The 19827-nt window shown below is 35.8% G+C and overlaps 1 protein-coding gene across 1 annotated transcript in view; it reads right to left on the bottom strand.

Annotated features, from left to right (window-relative positions):
* LOC145687647 (annulin-like) overlaps positions 1-19827 on the bottom strand; it is a 135550-nt gene that overhangs the window by 34394 nt on the left and 81329 nt on the right. The window contains exons 6-8 of the mRNA XM_081761112.1: positions 16751-16937; positions 8145-8277; positions 5593-5853 (exon numbers count right to left, since the gene is read on the bottom strand). Coding sequence (XP_081617238.1) covers positions 5593-5853; positions 8145-8277; positions 16751-16937 — 581 coding nt within the window. The remainder of the gene's footprint in view (positions 1-5592; positions 5854-8144; positions 8278-16750; positions 16938-19827) is intronic.

The raw sequence follows: 19827 nt of genomic DNA, 5'->3' as shown, positions 1-19827 counted from the left end.
CGCCCGATATCTCTCCCACCAACTTCCAATTCTTTCGTCATCTCGGTCACTTCTTGGGAGGGAATACCTTCCCTGATGATCCAGCAGTGCAATTGTGCGGTTGAAGATTTCTTAGCACCTTAAACTTCAGACTTCTTTCGCTACGGAACCCGATCATTGACTGAGAGAAGACAAAGGTGTCTATTTGCAGACAACAACTTGTTCGATTAAGCAGATTTTGTAATTTTCTATATTTTGGAATTTGGGAATGACGCTAATCCATATTGTTTCCTTCTCCGCTGGTCTAATGATTAGCGCGCGAGCAATTGGTGCACGTAGCACCGGATTCGATTCTCGGTAGGAGAGCTTGAAATTTGAACCACATTATGGTGATTCGAACTGCGCTTTAAAACTGTAGATAGTTCTACGTTTCATATGGTCTCGGTGTTGAAAAGATAAACCTCAGAAAGTAATAAAGAAAAACATCTTTGTACAAAACTCGATTTGGTTAAAAGTATTGTATTGTGCAAACCAAGTATTTAGTTGAATAGTATGTAAATAAATGTGATGTTTTTACATCTTTCTTGCTATATATAATATTATGATGATAACGTTGAAGTATTTAAGAAACATAAACTACTAAAGTAATTAACTTTCATTTAGTATAAACGAGCATAACTTATTTCAAAATCGCAAGATAATATGGATTTGGCCACTACAATTAAGAAAATATACATAAGGAAAGATATCGAACTGTAATAATTAAATGCATTTCTATTTACCTGTAAAGCTAAAAATATATTACTACTTCCATACACGTAAACATACACACAGAACGAGCTTTGTGTGAAGATTAACTTTCTTTCAAGTATCCAATCTACATGAGACGTGGACTTAATTCAACGTGATATCCGAACTACATGAACTTTCATGGAGAATCGAACCTGACTTTCCATTAGGTGTTACGTTACTTAAGCCGTTGCGCTATAATTCGAGTCCTGTGTCACCTTGGGCATAAGTACTTTTATTACACCATTTTTTTCATTATCGTTACTTATTTACTTCTGAACTTCTGCTTAAACGCACAGAAACTATAAAAGTAGAGCGAAAAAGATAGTTATTGTGCAGTTATTTGATTTTATGCCTTGGCAACACCGATATAGTTTCACTTGTCTTGCTACCCAACTTTGCCTTTGGGTAATAGACCGTCTGAGGATTTTGCTTACCTTCAACGTGAAGAGATAGGGAAAGAAGAATTAGTATATGACATTTATTTCATGTAGAAAGCTCTATAAAATACTTAACTGCTCACTTGCACTTAGCATTTGGAGATCCAAACATTCCATTCACAAAGATAATCAGCGATTGGACCGATGAAGTACAAAGAAATTTTGAACTATTTCTGAAGAGACTTTGTCGAATAAAACAACAACTTGTCGTTGAGTGGTTTCTGTTTTACGAAAACGCCCCAAGTCTTAAGGCGATTATTATACAACAGTTTGTTCCACAAAAAAAGGATAATTATGATTACTCACATACTCAGAGACTTGATTCAAAAAGACTGTGATTCATTTCGAAAAATTAGGTCCAATCTCAAACGTCATCAATTTGAATGAGAAATCAAAAGACCGTAACCAAGAAAGTCCACAGCATATCAGCATAAAGTTTCGTTTGGAAATACAGAGCTGAGCAGTGTATTGAAAAGCATAGATAGCAGGGGCGGACTGGCAACCATAAGGCCCACCCTGCTAAACTGAAATGAGGGCCCATAAAAATGTAAAAAATGTACTTGGCATTCTTCATATTTATTACATATAAAAGTCCATCTTCGAACCCATAAATAGTATCCCATATATTCATACAAAAGCAAAACATTAATTACAAAAAATCTGAAGTAGGAACATTTTAATAGTAACTCATACAGTGTGTAATTGGCATTATCATTTTTTATTGTAAACACACACAATACCGGAATTGGTGCTTTCAGTTATTTATATAGTGCTATTGTTTTTTATGTAATGAATTTAAACCATTTATTTAAACAAATGAGTGTCATGTTTTAGAAAACCCAAAATATATACATGTGCAATATGAACCATGCACCATGAACATTTTATATGTGCAATTGCGTTGCATCCGTCAAGGGAACAGTTCGCAGAACCAAAGCAAAAAGCAAATTCAACAAGTGATTCAAAAGTTATAGGCCTATAATTTGTTCGTAACCTGCCTTGTAGAACACAAACTGAAACAATCCAATGGATCGCAGTGATCGGAACTGATTCGTATGAACACGAACTGTATTTGATTGTTTCGTTAGTACATCATAACGTCCGAATGAAGAAGTTTCATACTATGCACAAATCTCCTGCCATAATCTTTGATTGGTCGAAATCCAAACACATCAATTGGTTGTACATAAGGCGTGCAGTTCTTTGATATCTTATCAACCATTACGTCTTTGTCATTCGTGTCTCGTCATTATTCAACGAGACTAAGGCAACCATCACTTACCAGGGCAATAATAATAATAATAATAATAATAATAATAATAATAATAATAATAATAATAATAATAATAATAATAATAATAATAATAATAATAATAATAATAATAATAATAATAATAAAGCAATACGTGTTCTTTATGTATTGTTTTTGAAATTTAATAATTGTATTTCACTACTAAGTATTTTTAAAATTTATGTTCAGGAATGCGATGATTCATCGTTGCACAGCCCCATTTACACATGACGGAAAACGTTTTTCAATGGAATAAGGGCATGTAGCCTATTCAAGGCCGGCGGAGAATGAACAACAGATTTTTTAAAATTATAAACTAGTTAATTTTGACATGATTTTAGCCATGTCTGCTGGAAATCCCAAAATAAAGACTGGTGTTTCAGAATGCCATCAGATTAAAAAAAAAAAAAAAAAAAAAAAAAAAGCAGTAGAGGAGATATAGACATTTGGGAAACGTTAATTAATTTTGAGGCAATTTTTATTGCGTTTTCATGTAAAATAACATATCTGAAACTTTTTTTTAAGTAACCAAACCTGCAATCATCCTACTTAACGAAGATCCGTATTTTGTCATAGCTGATCTGGGGCTCCCCTCCCCCTTGATACGTGAAAAATACCACTTACTTCAATCGGGAGTCTGCTCGCGAATGTGCCGCAATCTCTCTCTCTACCTGTCTTTTTGGCGAGAAGAAAATGTTGTAACCCACATACAAAAACTCGTCTAAATATTGCTGTATAATCTCGAGGAAGTACGCCCCGCTCTTAGCAGACAACTTCCCCCCCCCCAAGCGTGTCAGCTGAGACAACAGACATGGCGTCAGTGCTGGAAACTTGAAAAAGCTGTAACTTTGTGGCCTCAATGCAACACAAAGAATGCGATTGGAGGTAAATTTGCGATAGATTTCGAAACGCAAGATTTTCCTTGACATAAGTAAGTTATAATATCACATCTTCATGTCGCAGAAAGATTAGATATCATCTATCGTCTAGTGTAGTCCGCACATTCCTCGGCTGGCCCCAACTTCTCTTTTCATATGAATACTTACTTTGCACATCACAAATAATTTTTACATTTTACTACACTTTTATTTTAAATTAACTTTAAATAACTAAAGGGAAGTTAACATTTACACGATATACACACTGATTCGACTGACAGTATAAGGGTTCAGCACTTTTAGAAGTTACACCAGCGCTTACTGAGCCCAGTGCCGGCAGCTAGTGCTCTCAAACGGGTCAGGTCAGGCTTCATCGGGTCAGGGCTTGAGTCGAACCTCCTTGGGTCATAGGTCGGGTCAGGGCTGCTCTAGCCACGGGTCGGCTCGGGTCAACTTTCGTATGCGTCGTTTCGGCTAAAACCTATTCGGGTCATGAGTCGGGTCGGGTTGACGTTCAACTCGACCCGAGAAGGATTTAGCCGAAACGGCGCATAAGAAAGTTGACCCGAGCCGACCCGTGGCTAGAGCAGTCCTGACCCTAGTGTAGGTGACCTGACCCGACCCGTCTCAAGCAGGCTTGACTCTACCCCTGACCCATGAAAGCCTGATCTGACCCGTTTGAAAGCACTACGCGGCAGCAAACAGTTCACAGTTAATTTCGTGTTCGCCTGTTAAAGTTGTGTAATTTCAAGTAAAAATAGCCATAAAAGATTGACCATAATAGCCATAATAGCTACAATTGACTGAACTCATCCAAAGACGTGGTGTATACATTATAAACACCTTAGACAGAAAAACAAAAACAAAAAAAAAAAAAAACAAAACAAAAAAAAAAAAAAACTGGCAACTGTCCTGCAGTACTCGAATGAGTCACATCACGCTCATTTGTTTCTTGGGGCTTCACAGATTCAAATAGTCTACGTTGTTTTGGGTCAGATGCAGCTTTTTGTAAATCACATCTTCGTTTGTGTTCTCGCTTTTTAGCACCACTTTTATATTTTTTCTTTACAGTAATCTTACAATCACTCCTACCATCCATACTGACACAACCACATCTGTCTTCCACGACAAACGACACGTAACTGGTGTTCCAATAATTGAATTGCTGCTATCGGATTTGCTCTTCGATGTAATATACAAATAAAACACAAGCCGAGGGCAGCAACTTCATAGTAATTGTTTGAGGTTTGTATAAAACAATCATTGATAGTGGCGACTAATTTCTTTTCGCTTTACCGCACTGAAAAAAAAAAAAAAAAAACAAAGAAGTCTGATCCAATTTCTTTCTTCGAAGTTTGGTCTGAGGACAATGCAGTTCAAAAGCGTTCCGGCTCCACCTCCACTTTCCACAATAATAATATCTACGAAACTATTGTTTCTTTAAAACATCGTCACTCGCCGGCTTGTAAAAGAACAGGAGTAGGCAATGGTATCTAAATCCAATAACAGCCTGAAATCTACTGTGTTTCTTATATTTAAAAAAGTAGTAGTTAACGTGCTCGTTTTTAACAGCTGCTGTATCACAAACCCCGCAATGTTTTAGGGCCTGATTGTCTCATAGAAGGAACCTTTTCAAGTCGATAAACGTGAAGAAGAATAAGGTCTGTTCATGAAAGTTTACGTCTTTTTTATGCAAAACACAAGTTTGCGGGAGTTACCCTGCCATATTTTTGATGGTGCTAGGTTTAATTGAGCACATCTTTTTAAAATTGGTAGAGGGGCCCATCTGTTTGGGGGGCCCACCCTGCATTTGCATGGTAGCAGGGTGGGCCAGTCCGCCCCTGATAGATAGACCTAGAAACAGCATGCATTAAAAAACAAAATATTTTGTATTTATTTCAGTGCAAAACCAGCTTTAATTAAAAAAAATAGAGGAAGAGAGTAAAGCATTACAACTTTAGAAAAGAAAAAAGGAATCCCTAAATCCCTTATCACGCAGCAAAGTAGTATTTTCCGCTCGACAGTTTTGTACCGTATCTGAAAATAATTATAGAAAATGTCTCTACAGCAGAGGCATAAGATTTTCACATCACAACGCAATATCAAAGACATTATCTCAGTTTATTTTCAGTGAATATAGCTCACTCTGATTTGTTAAGTCTTTATTTACTTATTTATTTATTTGCCATTCAATAATATATGCTCATTAAAATACCTTCCAGTGTCGGTCTTCACAAATTTGTATGGCTGGTTTACCCCCGTGTATTCCCAGTAGACTTCATCTGCATTCACCTCTGCAAACACAAATCCAACGTCATATTTCATGGACCTTTCTCCCTTTTTCACAGCTTTTACTGATGCTGGACCACACTGAAAGAGGAAATTGCTTCTCTCCATAGGTGTTGCATCAACCACTTGCCAGCCATCGTACGATTTAGGATTCTTCATCCAAACCTCATTCCAAACATGGAAGTTCCTATTTGAAAGAATAATATAGGTACGTATTATTGGTCTTAAATTATAGGGATAAAGATGAATCTAGAAAGACGAAAATCTAAAGATAAATAGGCCTTGAAGTCTATTAAGATCTATTTTACATGTAAGAAACTTCATAACAAAAGGCCTGTAAATCTGTCTTTAACAACCAATAAATATAATGAAGTTTCTTGTATTTCTATTTGGTGTACAGGTACTTTGAAATATAACACTATCGTTTGTAAATAACTAAGAATTTTGTGTTAGAACCCTACAGAAAAATGTATGTTTGAACCCAATAATTTAAAAATCAGCACTTTTGACTTTATACTTGCCTGCAGTCATGCCCTCAGACCAATAGCTAGGGTCTTTCAAGGTCTCAATTTCATGTAAGGTTTTAAGTCAGCGAAAGTAATTTGAAATGATGTGTTGAAATATTGCTGCTTGCTAGTTCGCAGTAACTCGTTTTCCTTTATTGTTAAGCTGGCTTACAAACACTTCTTACAAATACAACATAAATAAAGTATTTTCAAGATTAGGTGAATTTAAAAGGTTATGAATTGAACTTCTGCCAAATTTAATAGAAATTTCATAAATTATTCTTGCTTTATAGTAAAAGAACTTTTCTTCACGTTCTACAAAGTAAGGAAAATATTTACAGGGAGAGTCTAAAATAAGATTACAAAATAATTTTTCCTTTTCTCGTTTGGGATGATTGTGTACAGCTGAACGGCTTCTGAGTGAATGAAGGAAGTACGCTGACTCACGACGAAACAGGAGAGCTGATTTTCCTGCTGGCAGACAGTTACAGCTGTGAAAGAGAGAAATTTAAATGCAAGTACCAAAGACAGCGCCGATCTCACGACAACGCACAGTGATTTAAGTAGATGGTAGCGTGCTCGACAAGCCACGTAGTGTCAGATTGACGACTGGTGTAGATGAAGGGATATATATATAAACTCTATGTTGACAGCTGTGTACAATAGCTCAACGAAGAGAATCCAGTGTATGTTAATGGTAAACTATTTAAGCCAATCCGGTATTTGTCACAACGAGAAGTAGCATCCTTACAAGATCTAAATGCTATAACACTTCAGTGAGGACTCCGACCGTTGCCAAAATTGAGACGTACAACCAAACAACAGGATAAGGCTTCTTCTATCGTGCCTCAAGATCTATTTAGTCGAATATTCGCTAAATAGCAGTTGGGGATAAATTTAGTTGAATAAGCCATGTTTTTGGTGGAAAGAAAAAACTTTAGGACAGTGCTTTACATACTTTTCAACTCATAATTCACAGCGACTTATGTTCCACGATTTTTCAACGTCGTCTCAAATCAGAACATAGATGTACTTCAGAAATATACATAAATGTACCTTTATATTAAAATAATGAAACACACACATTTTACATTCACGACAATTTATGAGAAAAGAGTGAAGTAAATACATGTTTTGAGAACACAGGGATAAGACCAGTTGTTAGAACCCTTCGTAGCTTTGTGGTCATGTGGTTGGGAATTGATGATTGGAAAAATATGTTGGCCCAAGCAGTTCAAAATGTATGTTGTCCAACCAACCATTTGCCATCATTTATCCAACAAATTTTACTTCATTTTATATTGATTACGTTGGCAAATGATCGGCAAGGTGGTGAACTACAACGTGAGGCCAACGTTGGCGGTTGAATAACCTAGCGTTTTAAGCTGTTGGTTCTGTTATCTGTGCTGCTTGAGATCTAATTGGAATCGATGCAAACTAAGTTTCATTTCAATAATATTTTCCAGAATATTTCTCGATGCTCCCTGTAAAGACAGCCAATGTGAACCAAGATGCTGCGGGAAATCTGATTGAGACAGTAGTAGACATCAATGAACAATTCTAAGTAAAAGAGTTAATGATTATTGAAAAGCATAAAATGTGGCAAGTTCTTTTTGTAGTGTCTTTAATATGCACTTTCAAAATTTTAACTAAAAGTCCAATCGGAAAAAGACTAGTAGGAAGACCTAGGTTCAAATGGGAGGAAAATATTAAGATGAATCTCGTTAGAAATAGAGATACAAAATAGAAACTTGATCCAGTTGGCTAAGGACAGAAGTCGATGAAGAGTTTTTGTGAATCTGATATTGGACCTTTGAGTTCCATAGTCCCTAGAATGGGGTTAGTTAGTTCTTTCTGTAATTGTTCGAAATATCTACACTTTTATATAGAAAAGTGGATAAGCACGCTTGGATAACTAGTCTTGTTGTAAAACTAATTTTTGTCTAATTATTCTTCATATATATATTCTTACCAAAATGAGCCATTAAGCCCAGATGTTACCTCTCCGTCTTTCGTTAAGTAGTGGAGTGATAGATCACCTTTAAGAGTGTGTGCAGATTTGAAATTGGTCACTGAACGACATGGAATACCAATGGCACGGCAAACTGAAACCAAAATCATAAAGAGTCACTTATAAAATTCAGTCAACAACATTAAAATCAAACATTTAGTCCTTCATAAAATAGTCCTTGGCATTATGATAAATCTTGTCAAGGTGAAAATACATATTCTGAAATCCGTACCTAAACGAAGAGGATTGGGCAACAAAACTTCGCGGGCCAAAATTTCGCCACCCAACATTTTTAAAAATTTCGAAAGAACAAAACCTCGCTATAATTATTTCTCCAGTACAAAATCTTCATCATATCACTGTTTAATACCCAGGCATATATACATTAAAAATAGACGACCTGTAAAATACCGTTCTGTCTTATCATCCTGTGATAATAAATGGAACACTATACTATCCGAAACTGATGCGGATGCAAGGTTTCTCTCGACATTTGACCATCGATTTTGTTTTCTTTTTCAACGGAATCATCATGATTTGTTAAAGAACTTTCGTGGCAATTGTCACTACTTCCTATTAAACTCTGTGCATGTCAAATACGCTTGTTCGAATTCAGTGCTCAACACTGTAAACCCTTTCTTCTTCAGTTGTATTTCGTCCTCAACAATAGTAGTTCTAACTCAAGAGATCAGTCGTCACAAGTTCGAACTTGGCGGTCATAAATGTACTTGAGTAGAGACAAAGTAAGAATTAGATCATGAGATTACTATGAGAGTAAAATTTTTGAAAATATATATATAAAGAGAGAGAGAGAGAAAGAGAGGGTGTTAATGAACTATACCGACAAACTGTACGAGGTGGTCCCTCACATCAAAATAAGTCAAAAAGTTTCTATGGATCTGTGGGGGAAAATGCATAAGCTAGAGCTGTCCAAAAACTATGCACTTTTCGCAATAGGTCCATATGAACTTTTTCTCTTATTTTAATGTGAGGAATCACCTCGTTCAGTTTGTCGGTATAGTTCATTAACTACCATGTACAGTATACAATATGAGGCACATGTATTTATTACGTATGGAACGACTAGAAAGAGTGAAGTTATACTTTGACTAGAGGTAATGGTGATAGAATAGGGTTCCCTACATTACTGTATAATAGCATCATAGCGGCCCACCTTGAAATATGTTATCTTGGATTCAGTTCCAAAATGTTTAAGAAGAAGGAAAAATGTGACATAGTTTTACGTTAGCTTTTCACCACAAAACACATCTGGCGTTATTTCCAACTTATCAACAATCATTTAATAGTAATTACCTTCAAAATATGTGTTTCTTATTTACAATTGTTTTTCAAAACTTACAACATGCGTTTACCACATATTATATATTGCAAATGCTTTCAAAACTTTAGATCATTTGGGGTACCTTTTAATATAGTGTAATTCAATTGTGCTCACTTTTCTCATGGATAACTTTGGTCTGATATGAAACCATTTTAAATGACGAGAATCTAAAGAATCGGAAGTCGAAAAATAAGGACCACCATAATATATACGTATACATATATTGTAACAGCACTGAATAAATGGTTATGGCAAGATTTTGACCTGTGAACTTTGGAAAACGAGATTTTCGGCTTCGAAATTTTGCATTTTACATCACGAGGTTTCAGCCTCGCCGAATTATCCTTGTACCAAACGAAATTAAACTATATCTTTAAGTTTTACGTCCCACTACTATGCAAGCTAGGCTAAAGGAGATGGTGATGATGAGAAATGAATGCAATGTTGGAATGAATGAAGTGGAAGGAAAGGGAAGAACCCCGAGAAAACCCACAATCACGGTGTTTGTCCACCACAAAGCTCACTTGGTGCGAGCTGGAGTCGAACCAGGGACCCCACGCGCCAGATGTGAACGCTCTACCACTCAGGGGCCGTGCCCCCTGTATACCAAACGAATACTATGGTACATGTTATGTGGTGTTGGTATTATTTGTTTTCTTTATGAACGTGTCGTTGTGGTGGTGGAGAAGATTAATTAAAATAAAAAATAATTAAATTTTAAAAAATAACAAAAAGGATAAAATGATATCTTAAACTTACTATAGATATACCACATTCACTTCATCCCTAGTCTTACGTTGCAAGCGCTGCTATCGGCTGAAAAAATTCCACTCGCTTTCTATCGCTTAGCAACAGTTGAACCTTATTGACTCAACGCGTGGGTGTGAGCTTTAGTTCGCATTTTTGACACGGCTCAAGACATTTTGGCAGCACAATACATAACATGCTAAGAAGTGCCTCACCCGAGTCACCCGCAGCTAAGGAGAAATATATCGAAAAAATAAAAGAGATAAAAATGAATAGTAAGGTACATGTTATGTGGTGTTTGCATTATTTATATTTTCTTTATGTAATGTGTCGTTGTAGTGGTGGTGAGAGTTAACTCACATTTTAAAATATTAAATTTAGTTGAATAGTAAAAAAAAAAAAATGATAAAAAGGCATTTTAAACTTACTAGATAACATGCTAAAAATCTCTCACCTTCAACTAAGGGGAAATATATCGAAAAGAGGGAAAAAATAGAAACGAAAAGAAAGTTTAGTGCAAGTAAAGAAAGTAAGAAATGGTAGCACCTGTTTTATAATAAGCCCTAAAGTTACACGCATCGGCGGGGAAGTAGAGACTTAAATAAAAAAAAAAAAAAAATGTGTGAATGAGGGGAGGGAAACCTGGCGCTTTTCACTGTTTCCTGGTATGCCTCTTACCCCAGGGTCTTATTTAATTATTTAACGCCCCTATATATACACGTTCTAGTGTCATAAAGCATACATTTAATTAATTTAAATAGAATAACGCAGAACCTTCCTATCTTCCTTATCCTTCTATTATATATATATATATATATATATATATATATATATATATATATATATATATATATATATATATATATATATATATATATGCTTGTTAATACATTTTTACATAGCAAATAGTCATTTAGATACATCTTAGGCCTAACCTAACCAGATCTAACGGCCCAAGAAGAACGATATTCGATTGGGGGGAAGGAATTAATGGGAAGTTAATATGTATATATAAACGGAAGGGATAAATACTAGGGACGACGAACATTAGTAGTGGAAGATTGGAGTTTAGGGTCCTTTCAGCATCGAGGCTACATGAGACGTGGATCTACAGCGTAATGGAGGATCAGAATCACATGAGCAGCCATGGGGAATCGATCCCGTGTCACCCGCGGCAAAGGCGCATATGTTAACCATATACCCACGAGGGAACTTCCGACAGATATAAAGTGTCAAATTTGTAGTTGATAGTGATACGGGTCGCTAAGATGAATAGTAATACTTCTGACGCCACTCATGTCCAACTTCAGCCTTCGTTATCTTTCGGGGAAGGGGTAAACAACAACCAAAAAATTACCGACATTAGTGTCAAATTCATAGTTTTCGTGGTTGCTGAAGTGAATAGTAACATTCTCAATGCCATGCAAAGTCCAACTTTAACTCCATAGTCATCGTGGGGAGAGAGTGAAAAGTAACATATCCAGAATGACCGATCGTACAAGGAACAGACTTGAACGTGTCATCCGGACATCAGAACCAAACCTAGTCCATTGAATAAACATAACAAAGATATGTTCATGCACAAAAAATTCGGTCCCTGGGGCTCATTAACCTTGTTAGTATAAAGAAAATTGTAGACTCGCAGTGAAATAGCTATTGCATCAACACTGTTCACTGAAAAGTCATTGTTTATAGTTCATTCTCTTCAGCATGAAACAAGCTTTCCAGAGATGCTGTGTATTGGGGACCATAACGTACTAGAACAGAGCAAATTGGGAGAATGTCGGGAAAATTCCCTACAGAAATCCCTCCCATCAACTTTGGACCCCTCTGGAGTGGTCCCGGGTAAAAGCAGATAATCCCAATATATCTCAAAAAAAAAAACACTATAGGGGATAAGAAATGTGTGTACCAGATTTTGCATTGATAGAGAGAATAGGTATGAAGGGAAAGTATGTATTGGTATACAAGCTTTTCCCTCATATCTATTCCGTCTATCAATACAAAACTTGGTACAGTCATTTCTTATTCCCCTATAGTACTTTTCGAGATACATTTCTTTACTTTCAAATATGATAACATTGCATAAATTTTATTCTCCCCGCACTTGAATGATTGTTTCAGCTAGCTTATAAATAAATGTTTGTGGACGGAATTTAACATTGAAAGGAGCCATCTTGGGCTAGCAAATTCGGTATACGAGTTGATTTTTACTAGATCTAATCATATACGAAACATCTTTTGAATTTTCGGCTGGAGGAAGGCAGGTGTTACCCATATGCAACCAACATTACTGCCTTGCACTGCGGACTTACATAACAGTAAAGGATAAATATCCGCGCAATGAAATTAATACATTCGTGTTTTCTGTTGTTTGTATTGAGATTTTGAATTAAGATCGGGTAATGACGAGTGCTTACTCTTTTTTATTCGGGTTCTGAAATAATATTCGGGAATGACGGATGCCTACAGCTAGTACTAATACAGAGAGGTTTAAACAATGTTCTCACTGTTTGCTAGTCCATATCTCGTGATAAATTTGATTTGACATGACAATTTTTGGCACTGAAAGAGGATTATGGGATTTGTTCGAAATGACCACCAGCAACTTCTAGACAACGCCCATAGCACCGAACTTCACACCGACCTACGGCTGTTAGTGTATCTGATAATGACAGCACATGATTTTACGATATTTTCACGTAGCTCATCGATTGTGGTTGTTTCCTGTCGATGCACATCATTCTTGACAGTCTCCCAGGAGAGAAGTCCAGAGGTGTCAAATCAGGAGACCGAAGTGAATACTCAACAAGACCTCTTTAACCAACCCACAGTCCGGGTGGAGTTTCATCAGGGTACAACCTGACATCATGATATTAGTAAGTTGGAGCTCGGGTCTTGTTGCTTGTAAAAAGAAAAAAGTTTATCACCATATGGATTTTGGATGGCAGGCAAAATCCTTGTCTTAAGCATATTAAGATACACCTCGCCAATCACGATACCCTCGAAGAAGAATGGACGAATCACACCACACACTGACAGACCACACCCCATAGCAACCCACGATAGATCAATGCCTTGTCCACATGAGCGGGAGGATTTTCAGGAGCCCAGTAGACGCAATTATGGCGATTCACAATATCTTTGAGTTTGAATGAGCTCATCAGTTCATACAAATTTCAATGCAAATTCTCCACCTTCGCCAACCATGTGCTGAAATCATTCACAGTATCCTTTGATCTGGGTCGTCCTCATTCATCACGGTTAGCAGCCTTGGAATGAACACTTTCCATTTTGTTCTCTTTAGAATACGTCTCACACTTGACCGACTCACTTCACTTTTGCGCGTTCCCTGATTTACCGATTTTGCAGTTACCGGATGAAATGTTGCAACATCGCAACATTGGACGCAGGACTTGTAGTTCGTTGTCGGCCCGATCTTTTTTTGTGCAGATCTTTAACTGTTACATCAGCTTTTAATTTATGGTGAATCCAAGCAATTGTTCGACGTGTTGGTGGTGGTGTTTCAAGTCGTTGTACCTCGTGAATGTTCTCTACTTTCAGTACCATTTCAGTGCTGTTAGTCCTAAACAAATTCTACCAATGACTGTCTTGTTTCTTATATAATTCCACTTTGTCATTTGTGGATCCCTTCTATTTAAAAGAAGTGTGTGTGTGCGTGTGTAGATGTGTGTCTGTCACCAGATTTCAAGATAGAGCAGTGTCACTTAGAGCCACCAAACTTTCTACTCAGATATATCTTTACCAGATCTAATTGTGCACAAAGCAATTTTTTTTTTCGATTTTTGACTTGGGAATTCTGTGGTCATATGTTCTGCAGGTTTAAAAAGTATATAGTATTCCCTCAAGTTAGACAACCCGAACTTCTCTGCTGAGTTTCAGGTTGCATACTGTTCAGTTCATGCTAAGAACAGACACTTCCTGCTAGTAATCAACATAATCCAACACTACATACGTAGACGTTTTAATAATAATAATAGAGTTCCCTCATGGCTATGGTTAGCCTGAAGATCCATGTCTCAGATGATTACCTCCCAGATGCGTACATGTCAATATCCTTCCCAGATGTGTAAAAGCGCCATGGGCGATGGCATGACATATTTTGATATTGATAAGAGTTTTTCCACTTCTGTACATGTTTAATAACTGACACTGTTTCTGTGTATTTTTAATAAAGTTTGAGCAAAGGAGGATATGGAATTGCATGCTCAAGGAAATACGAAAAAATGCATACATGCTTTCCATACTGTTGTAAGTTTTTTTTTTTTCGACTCAACTCTTCACGTTGAATTCAAATTCGACCAATGTATCTCCGAAATGTGTGTGATATGAATTCACAAATCACATCAAAGGGATATAAAAGTCGGCTTTTATAAAGAGTCGTCGTCGAACTAATATGTGGATCTTCAATGATCTTTGTCCATGTGCAGTAGGCCGTTTACCGTTGTTACCACCATCTATAAGTAATGCTTACCAGTATATATATATATATATATATATATATATATATATATATATATATATATATATATATATATTACACGATTTACAGTATTAACAGCTTATGAACATATGACAATGTAACCAAATATCATCTAACATCTTTTGAAACATCAAAACTACCTAAGACTTTTTTTTTTTTTTTTTTTGTAAAGCTGCATATATACTTTCTTCTTTTACATTGCAAATTGAGATACTTTCTGTCTAAGCATAGTCACTTGTCCTGGCTTCTAACTTGAGAAAACGGGCTAGTTCGATGACATGAGGAATTTTGCTTGTTTAACAGAGTATTTAAACTGTTATCCCAATCTTCTGCGGTATCATTTGTTCTATGGCGTTTTTCATGACAGTTCCACATGCTTATTGGGACTGTAGAATTTTCTAGCTACTGGTCAATAAAATATCCATAGAACTTCTCAAGCTTAGGGGATGTCTTCTTGAATAAACAGTCAACCACTGTCAACCATTTCTAAAGGAATAAAAGCTAATGACGCAAACATTCGAACCTGAAGTCATATATCATCATTGTTTCTGTAGTCTGTAACCAAGACCAAATCCTGTATCTTACACCAAAGACTCTGGTTAAAGTGAAAATTGCACCCACTTATGGAAGCTGAAGGGAAAATTGTTCTAAAATAATTTATTACTGCTTCCTTGAAGCCTACCATTACAACTTCAGTATTCCAATTCAGGACTTCAGCCTTTGTATATACATGCTTTCTCATGTTCGGGAGAAGGCAAAAAAAAAAAAAAAAAAGGAATCACATTAGTTTCCTCTATTGAACTTCCAATATCTGCATGAATTACAAAAAGAGAGAGAAGTTTGTTGTAGTTCTTGCTGTCAAAAAAGAAGATTGTGCTGGCCTGCTAGACAGTCTACAGAACAAAACTATTCAAGGATTCTTATTCGCTGTGGCTGCTACTCGAAACAGAACCTTTAGATTCCATATTCCCCTCTGCTCAAAAACTAACAAAAATTCACAGAAATAGTTATTGAACCTGTACCGAAATGGGAATTATTATTTGGCTTTTAAATTATGACATATGGCACTTGTACGCAACTGGAAAGAATTTTGACATGTACGGAAATGGGAATGTACGCAAGTGGGAGGACACCGTTCAGATAGCCTTGATAGTCGATACAGTAATATCTTCACCTTAAAAAAAAAAAAAAAAAAAAAAAATCCAAAGCAACTAACTGCAGCATACTTTTCAAAGGTACAGTTAGTACAGCTAATTAAATTCTATAATTATAATTACATATCCAATTACATCTATGTGTAATATGTAGAACTAATTTATATCACTAATAAATATGAGCATATTAATCATTTTGAACTCCGAAACACTTCATATATTTTCATAGGCAACAGAATTTCACAGACTTAGCTATCTCAAAAGAAATGAAATAGAGGTGAACCATTCTGTCTCGTAACGCTTTATATTTTGCATCCATTGTCTAGTAAATATGATCCGTATTTCTAATTAGATTGACTCATTTTTTTGCATTACGAAAGAAATTAAACCATTACTGGTATTTATAGCACTAACTTATACCTGAAAAGTTGAGAACGAGACATGATGAATCGTATGAGAACGAAAAAAAAAAAATCGAGCCTTTTATTAACTACTTAGTTCTAATGTACTTGACATTTTCGTGTCTTACTGTATGCAGAGTATTTCGTTTAACATTATGTTCTAGCACACAAATTTACAGTCATCAGGGACTCCCAGAATCAGTTCAATATACAAAATCCAGCAACTTGAGGAATATTATTATCAACAAAAAGGTTATGATTCTTAAATAGAATATGATGTAGTCAACATTATTTATGGTATACATATTAGATAGATAGATCTCTATTGAAACCAATATCCCTATGATAAACTCTCGATATTTTGTTGTGTATAAAGATGGATCTTAACTCTTCATACGAGAAATTACAGAGAAACTTACCTGTAGTAACGACTCCTGAGAATACCCAGCACTGTGCATATCTTACTTCTTGCTTTGTTCTGTAATATTTCTGCAAGATTTGGACGCTTCCACCCCATTTGTACGGAGGGGTTTCTCTGCCGTAATTTCCTTTCCAGTTACCCTTCAAAACACCAGTGAACTTTTTTTCATCATTTTCATTGTTTACCTTTAAAAGATAAAGAGAAGACGCACTCTGTGATTTGCGCGACCATTTACTTTTCACCCAAAAAATTAAATTCTGATTAAATTTTTATTCTGAAGTATGCGTGAAATTTTAGATGAAGAACAGTGTTGCTCGCTCACAAGTCATAGATTAAACAGCTGATCTAATCATTAAATTTTCGGTATATCTAAAATCGTGTTACACTGTTCTATAAATTTTAACTTTTTTTCTGTTACATAAATGAAAACACCCGCTCTTAACTAATTTGGAGGTGATGAAAACGAAAATGAAATTTAAAAAGTCCGATTGGCTAGCGTTGGGCGTAAAAGGGGGGGTTATATCTAAGCGTTCCCATACTTGTTTATATATATATGTGTGGTAACACTGTTCAAGGTCTGGCAACGTCACAGTCTAATATATTATGTCAGCATTGGTGGCAAAATATACCCGCAACATAGGTCGATAACCAGACAGGTCAATGGGGGCCTGGTGCTACGTAAAATTGCTGTTATTTGACGAAAAATCTTAATAATTTCGTTGGGTCCCATCCCTTCTAACGTCCTGCAGTGATTAATCTACCCCCTAACACCCCAGCACCCCTCTAAAATTTTCGGACACCCGCGAAAATAAATTCCTTACACCCCTCCAACTAGGGGGTGCAATATTAAAAAGATTCATTCTCGTTCTGTCTAAAGCCCTCCAAGACTTTGCAGAAAATATTTTAAATGATCTTATCTTTAGGCAGCACGGGAATTTCCGTTCTGCCTAATATTTGGAAACGGAATTCTATGCGAGAAGGAAATTTTTAGGGAAACGCAGCAGCAAAAAGCTTGACTTCTAGCGTGTTTGTCTGCAGATCGGAACTCACGTATAAAATAGCTGTAGCAACGAGGGCGGGAACTAAATCCAAGCGGTCAAAATGCAAGGAAAATTTGACGAGGACAAAGTCTGTCACAAAATCACAGGAGTATTTATTGGATGTATCAGTGCACACAATATATGATTATTTTTTCCTTCCAATTGTCATATATTCTAAAATGTTATCTGTATTTTTTTTAACTGAAATAACTTTTTCTTTCTTTTAAAATGCTGAAAACTCAATAAAACGTAAAAATATTATAATAAAAGGGCAGATTAGCTTTAATTACTTTCACACATATCCATATGAACAGTTCTGGGTGTTCCTACTTATTATATCTTTAATACATTTGAAATATGTTTAGCATATTACAGTAAGACCATTCATTTTAATTACGAAAAGTAACTGTGATGCTATTTGATTTGTAAAAAGTCCTCCTCTCTCTTGAGTTTTGTCCTGCATTTGTAATAATCTGTTTGGTAATTCTAACAGAGGCTGTAAGAAGAATAACTATTTCTTCAAGTTTCATCATAAACTTTAGATGTTATTCTTCTTGTTCTTCTCGGAAAAATGAGGAGCATTCAGTTCTTTATCAGCAGTGTTATTCATATCTACTTTGGTAAAGATGAATGTGATTTTTTAAAAAATACCTGCGGGCAAATGGAAAATTGATTGACTCAGTTGAAGAAACCCGTTTGACATTGTAACTGAAACGAACATAAAATAAACTTAATTCGGTATAATATCAAATTATTCCACATTTCTACATTTTATATTAATGGTAAATAATTATTTAATAAACAACATCAACCACTACTGTAAAAGTAATTTCCTATTGTCGTTAATCAATCAAGTGTGCATATGTATCCATACGCGAGGGAGCAGGCCTACCCAAAATTAAAATCCTAAAGCCCCTTGACTGCGATCCTTAGCATGTTGGGGGTGAACTACTGGAAAACTTAATAAAATTTTGTTGTGAAATGACTTGGTACTAGACCGAAGTAAGTTTGTTTTATCTTCGATTCAGTTACAATGTCAAACGGCTTTTTTGCAACTGAGTTAATCAATTTTCCATTTCTCTGCAGGTAGTTTTTTTAATCACATTCATTTTTACTGAAATAGATGTGAACAACATTGTTAATAACAGAACTATATCTAGTCATTTTTCCGAGAAGAACAAAGTAGAATAACATCTACAATTTATGACAAAACTTAAAGAAATAGTTATTCTTCTTACAGAATCTGTTACAATTACACTAGTCAACAAATTTTAACTTTTTTCCTGCCACATGAAAGAAGAATACTGATCTTTAAGGAACTTTGGCCGCTGAATTCGAATCTGCAATCCGTTTTTCTCTATCACGCACAGTTTTCCTGTGACAGAGGGATTTTCGGGAAATTTCCCCCAAAATTTCCCTTTTTCTTCATTTTTGTACCTCTAGCTCGGGCACCCTTAGGCATATAAACATACAAATTATATTCTAGGTTAGCTTGATTTATACTTAGTAAACCCTGTAAGTTTCATCTGAGTCGCATCATTCTTCATTGAGAAATAAATATATGCTGTGTGTACTGTCCATTTTACCATATACAATAGGTGCAGAAAAATCACATGTAACTTCCACGGGAATTACAATACAAGCAAGGTTTATACTTCATTGGATTTGTAATGAAACATACTTTACAATGATGTATACACCATGTCCGCTATTTTTATAAGAGGGAAATTCTAGAGGGATTTTTCGGAAAATTCCCTAAAAAAGTAGATTTTTTGTCTCATGTCACTGTTCATATAGTGATACAGAAGCGGGAATTGCGCCAGAACATAGATTTATATCAATTCAATAAATCAATAGCTCACTAGTAAACAAGGTTTTTGTCACATAAAAGAAAACATCTGATCCTAAAGGAACTTTGGTCGCTGAATTCGAAAGTGCAATCCGTTTTTCTCCATCACCCACAGTTTTTTGCGTGACAAGGGGAGGGGGCTGAGAAATTCCCTCAAAATATACCTTTTTTCCAAATTTTCGTACC

Source organism: Thermobia domestica, chromosome 1, assembly GCF_964235325.1.
Source record: "Thermobia domestica chromosome 1, izTheDome1.hap1.1, whole genome shotgun sequence".
Taxonomy (NCBI): Eukaryota; Metazoa; Arthropoda; class Insecta; order Zygentoma; family Lepismatidae; genus Thermobia; species Thermobia domestica.
The sequence above is the reverse complement of the archived record's forward strand: the minus strand, read 5'-3'. Positions and strand labels throughout refer to the sequence as shown.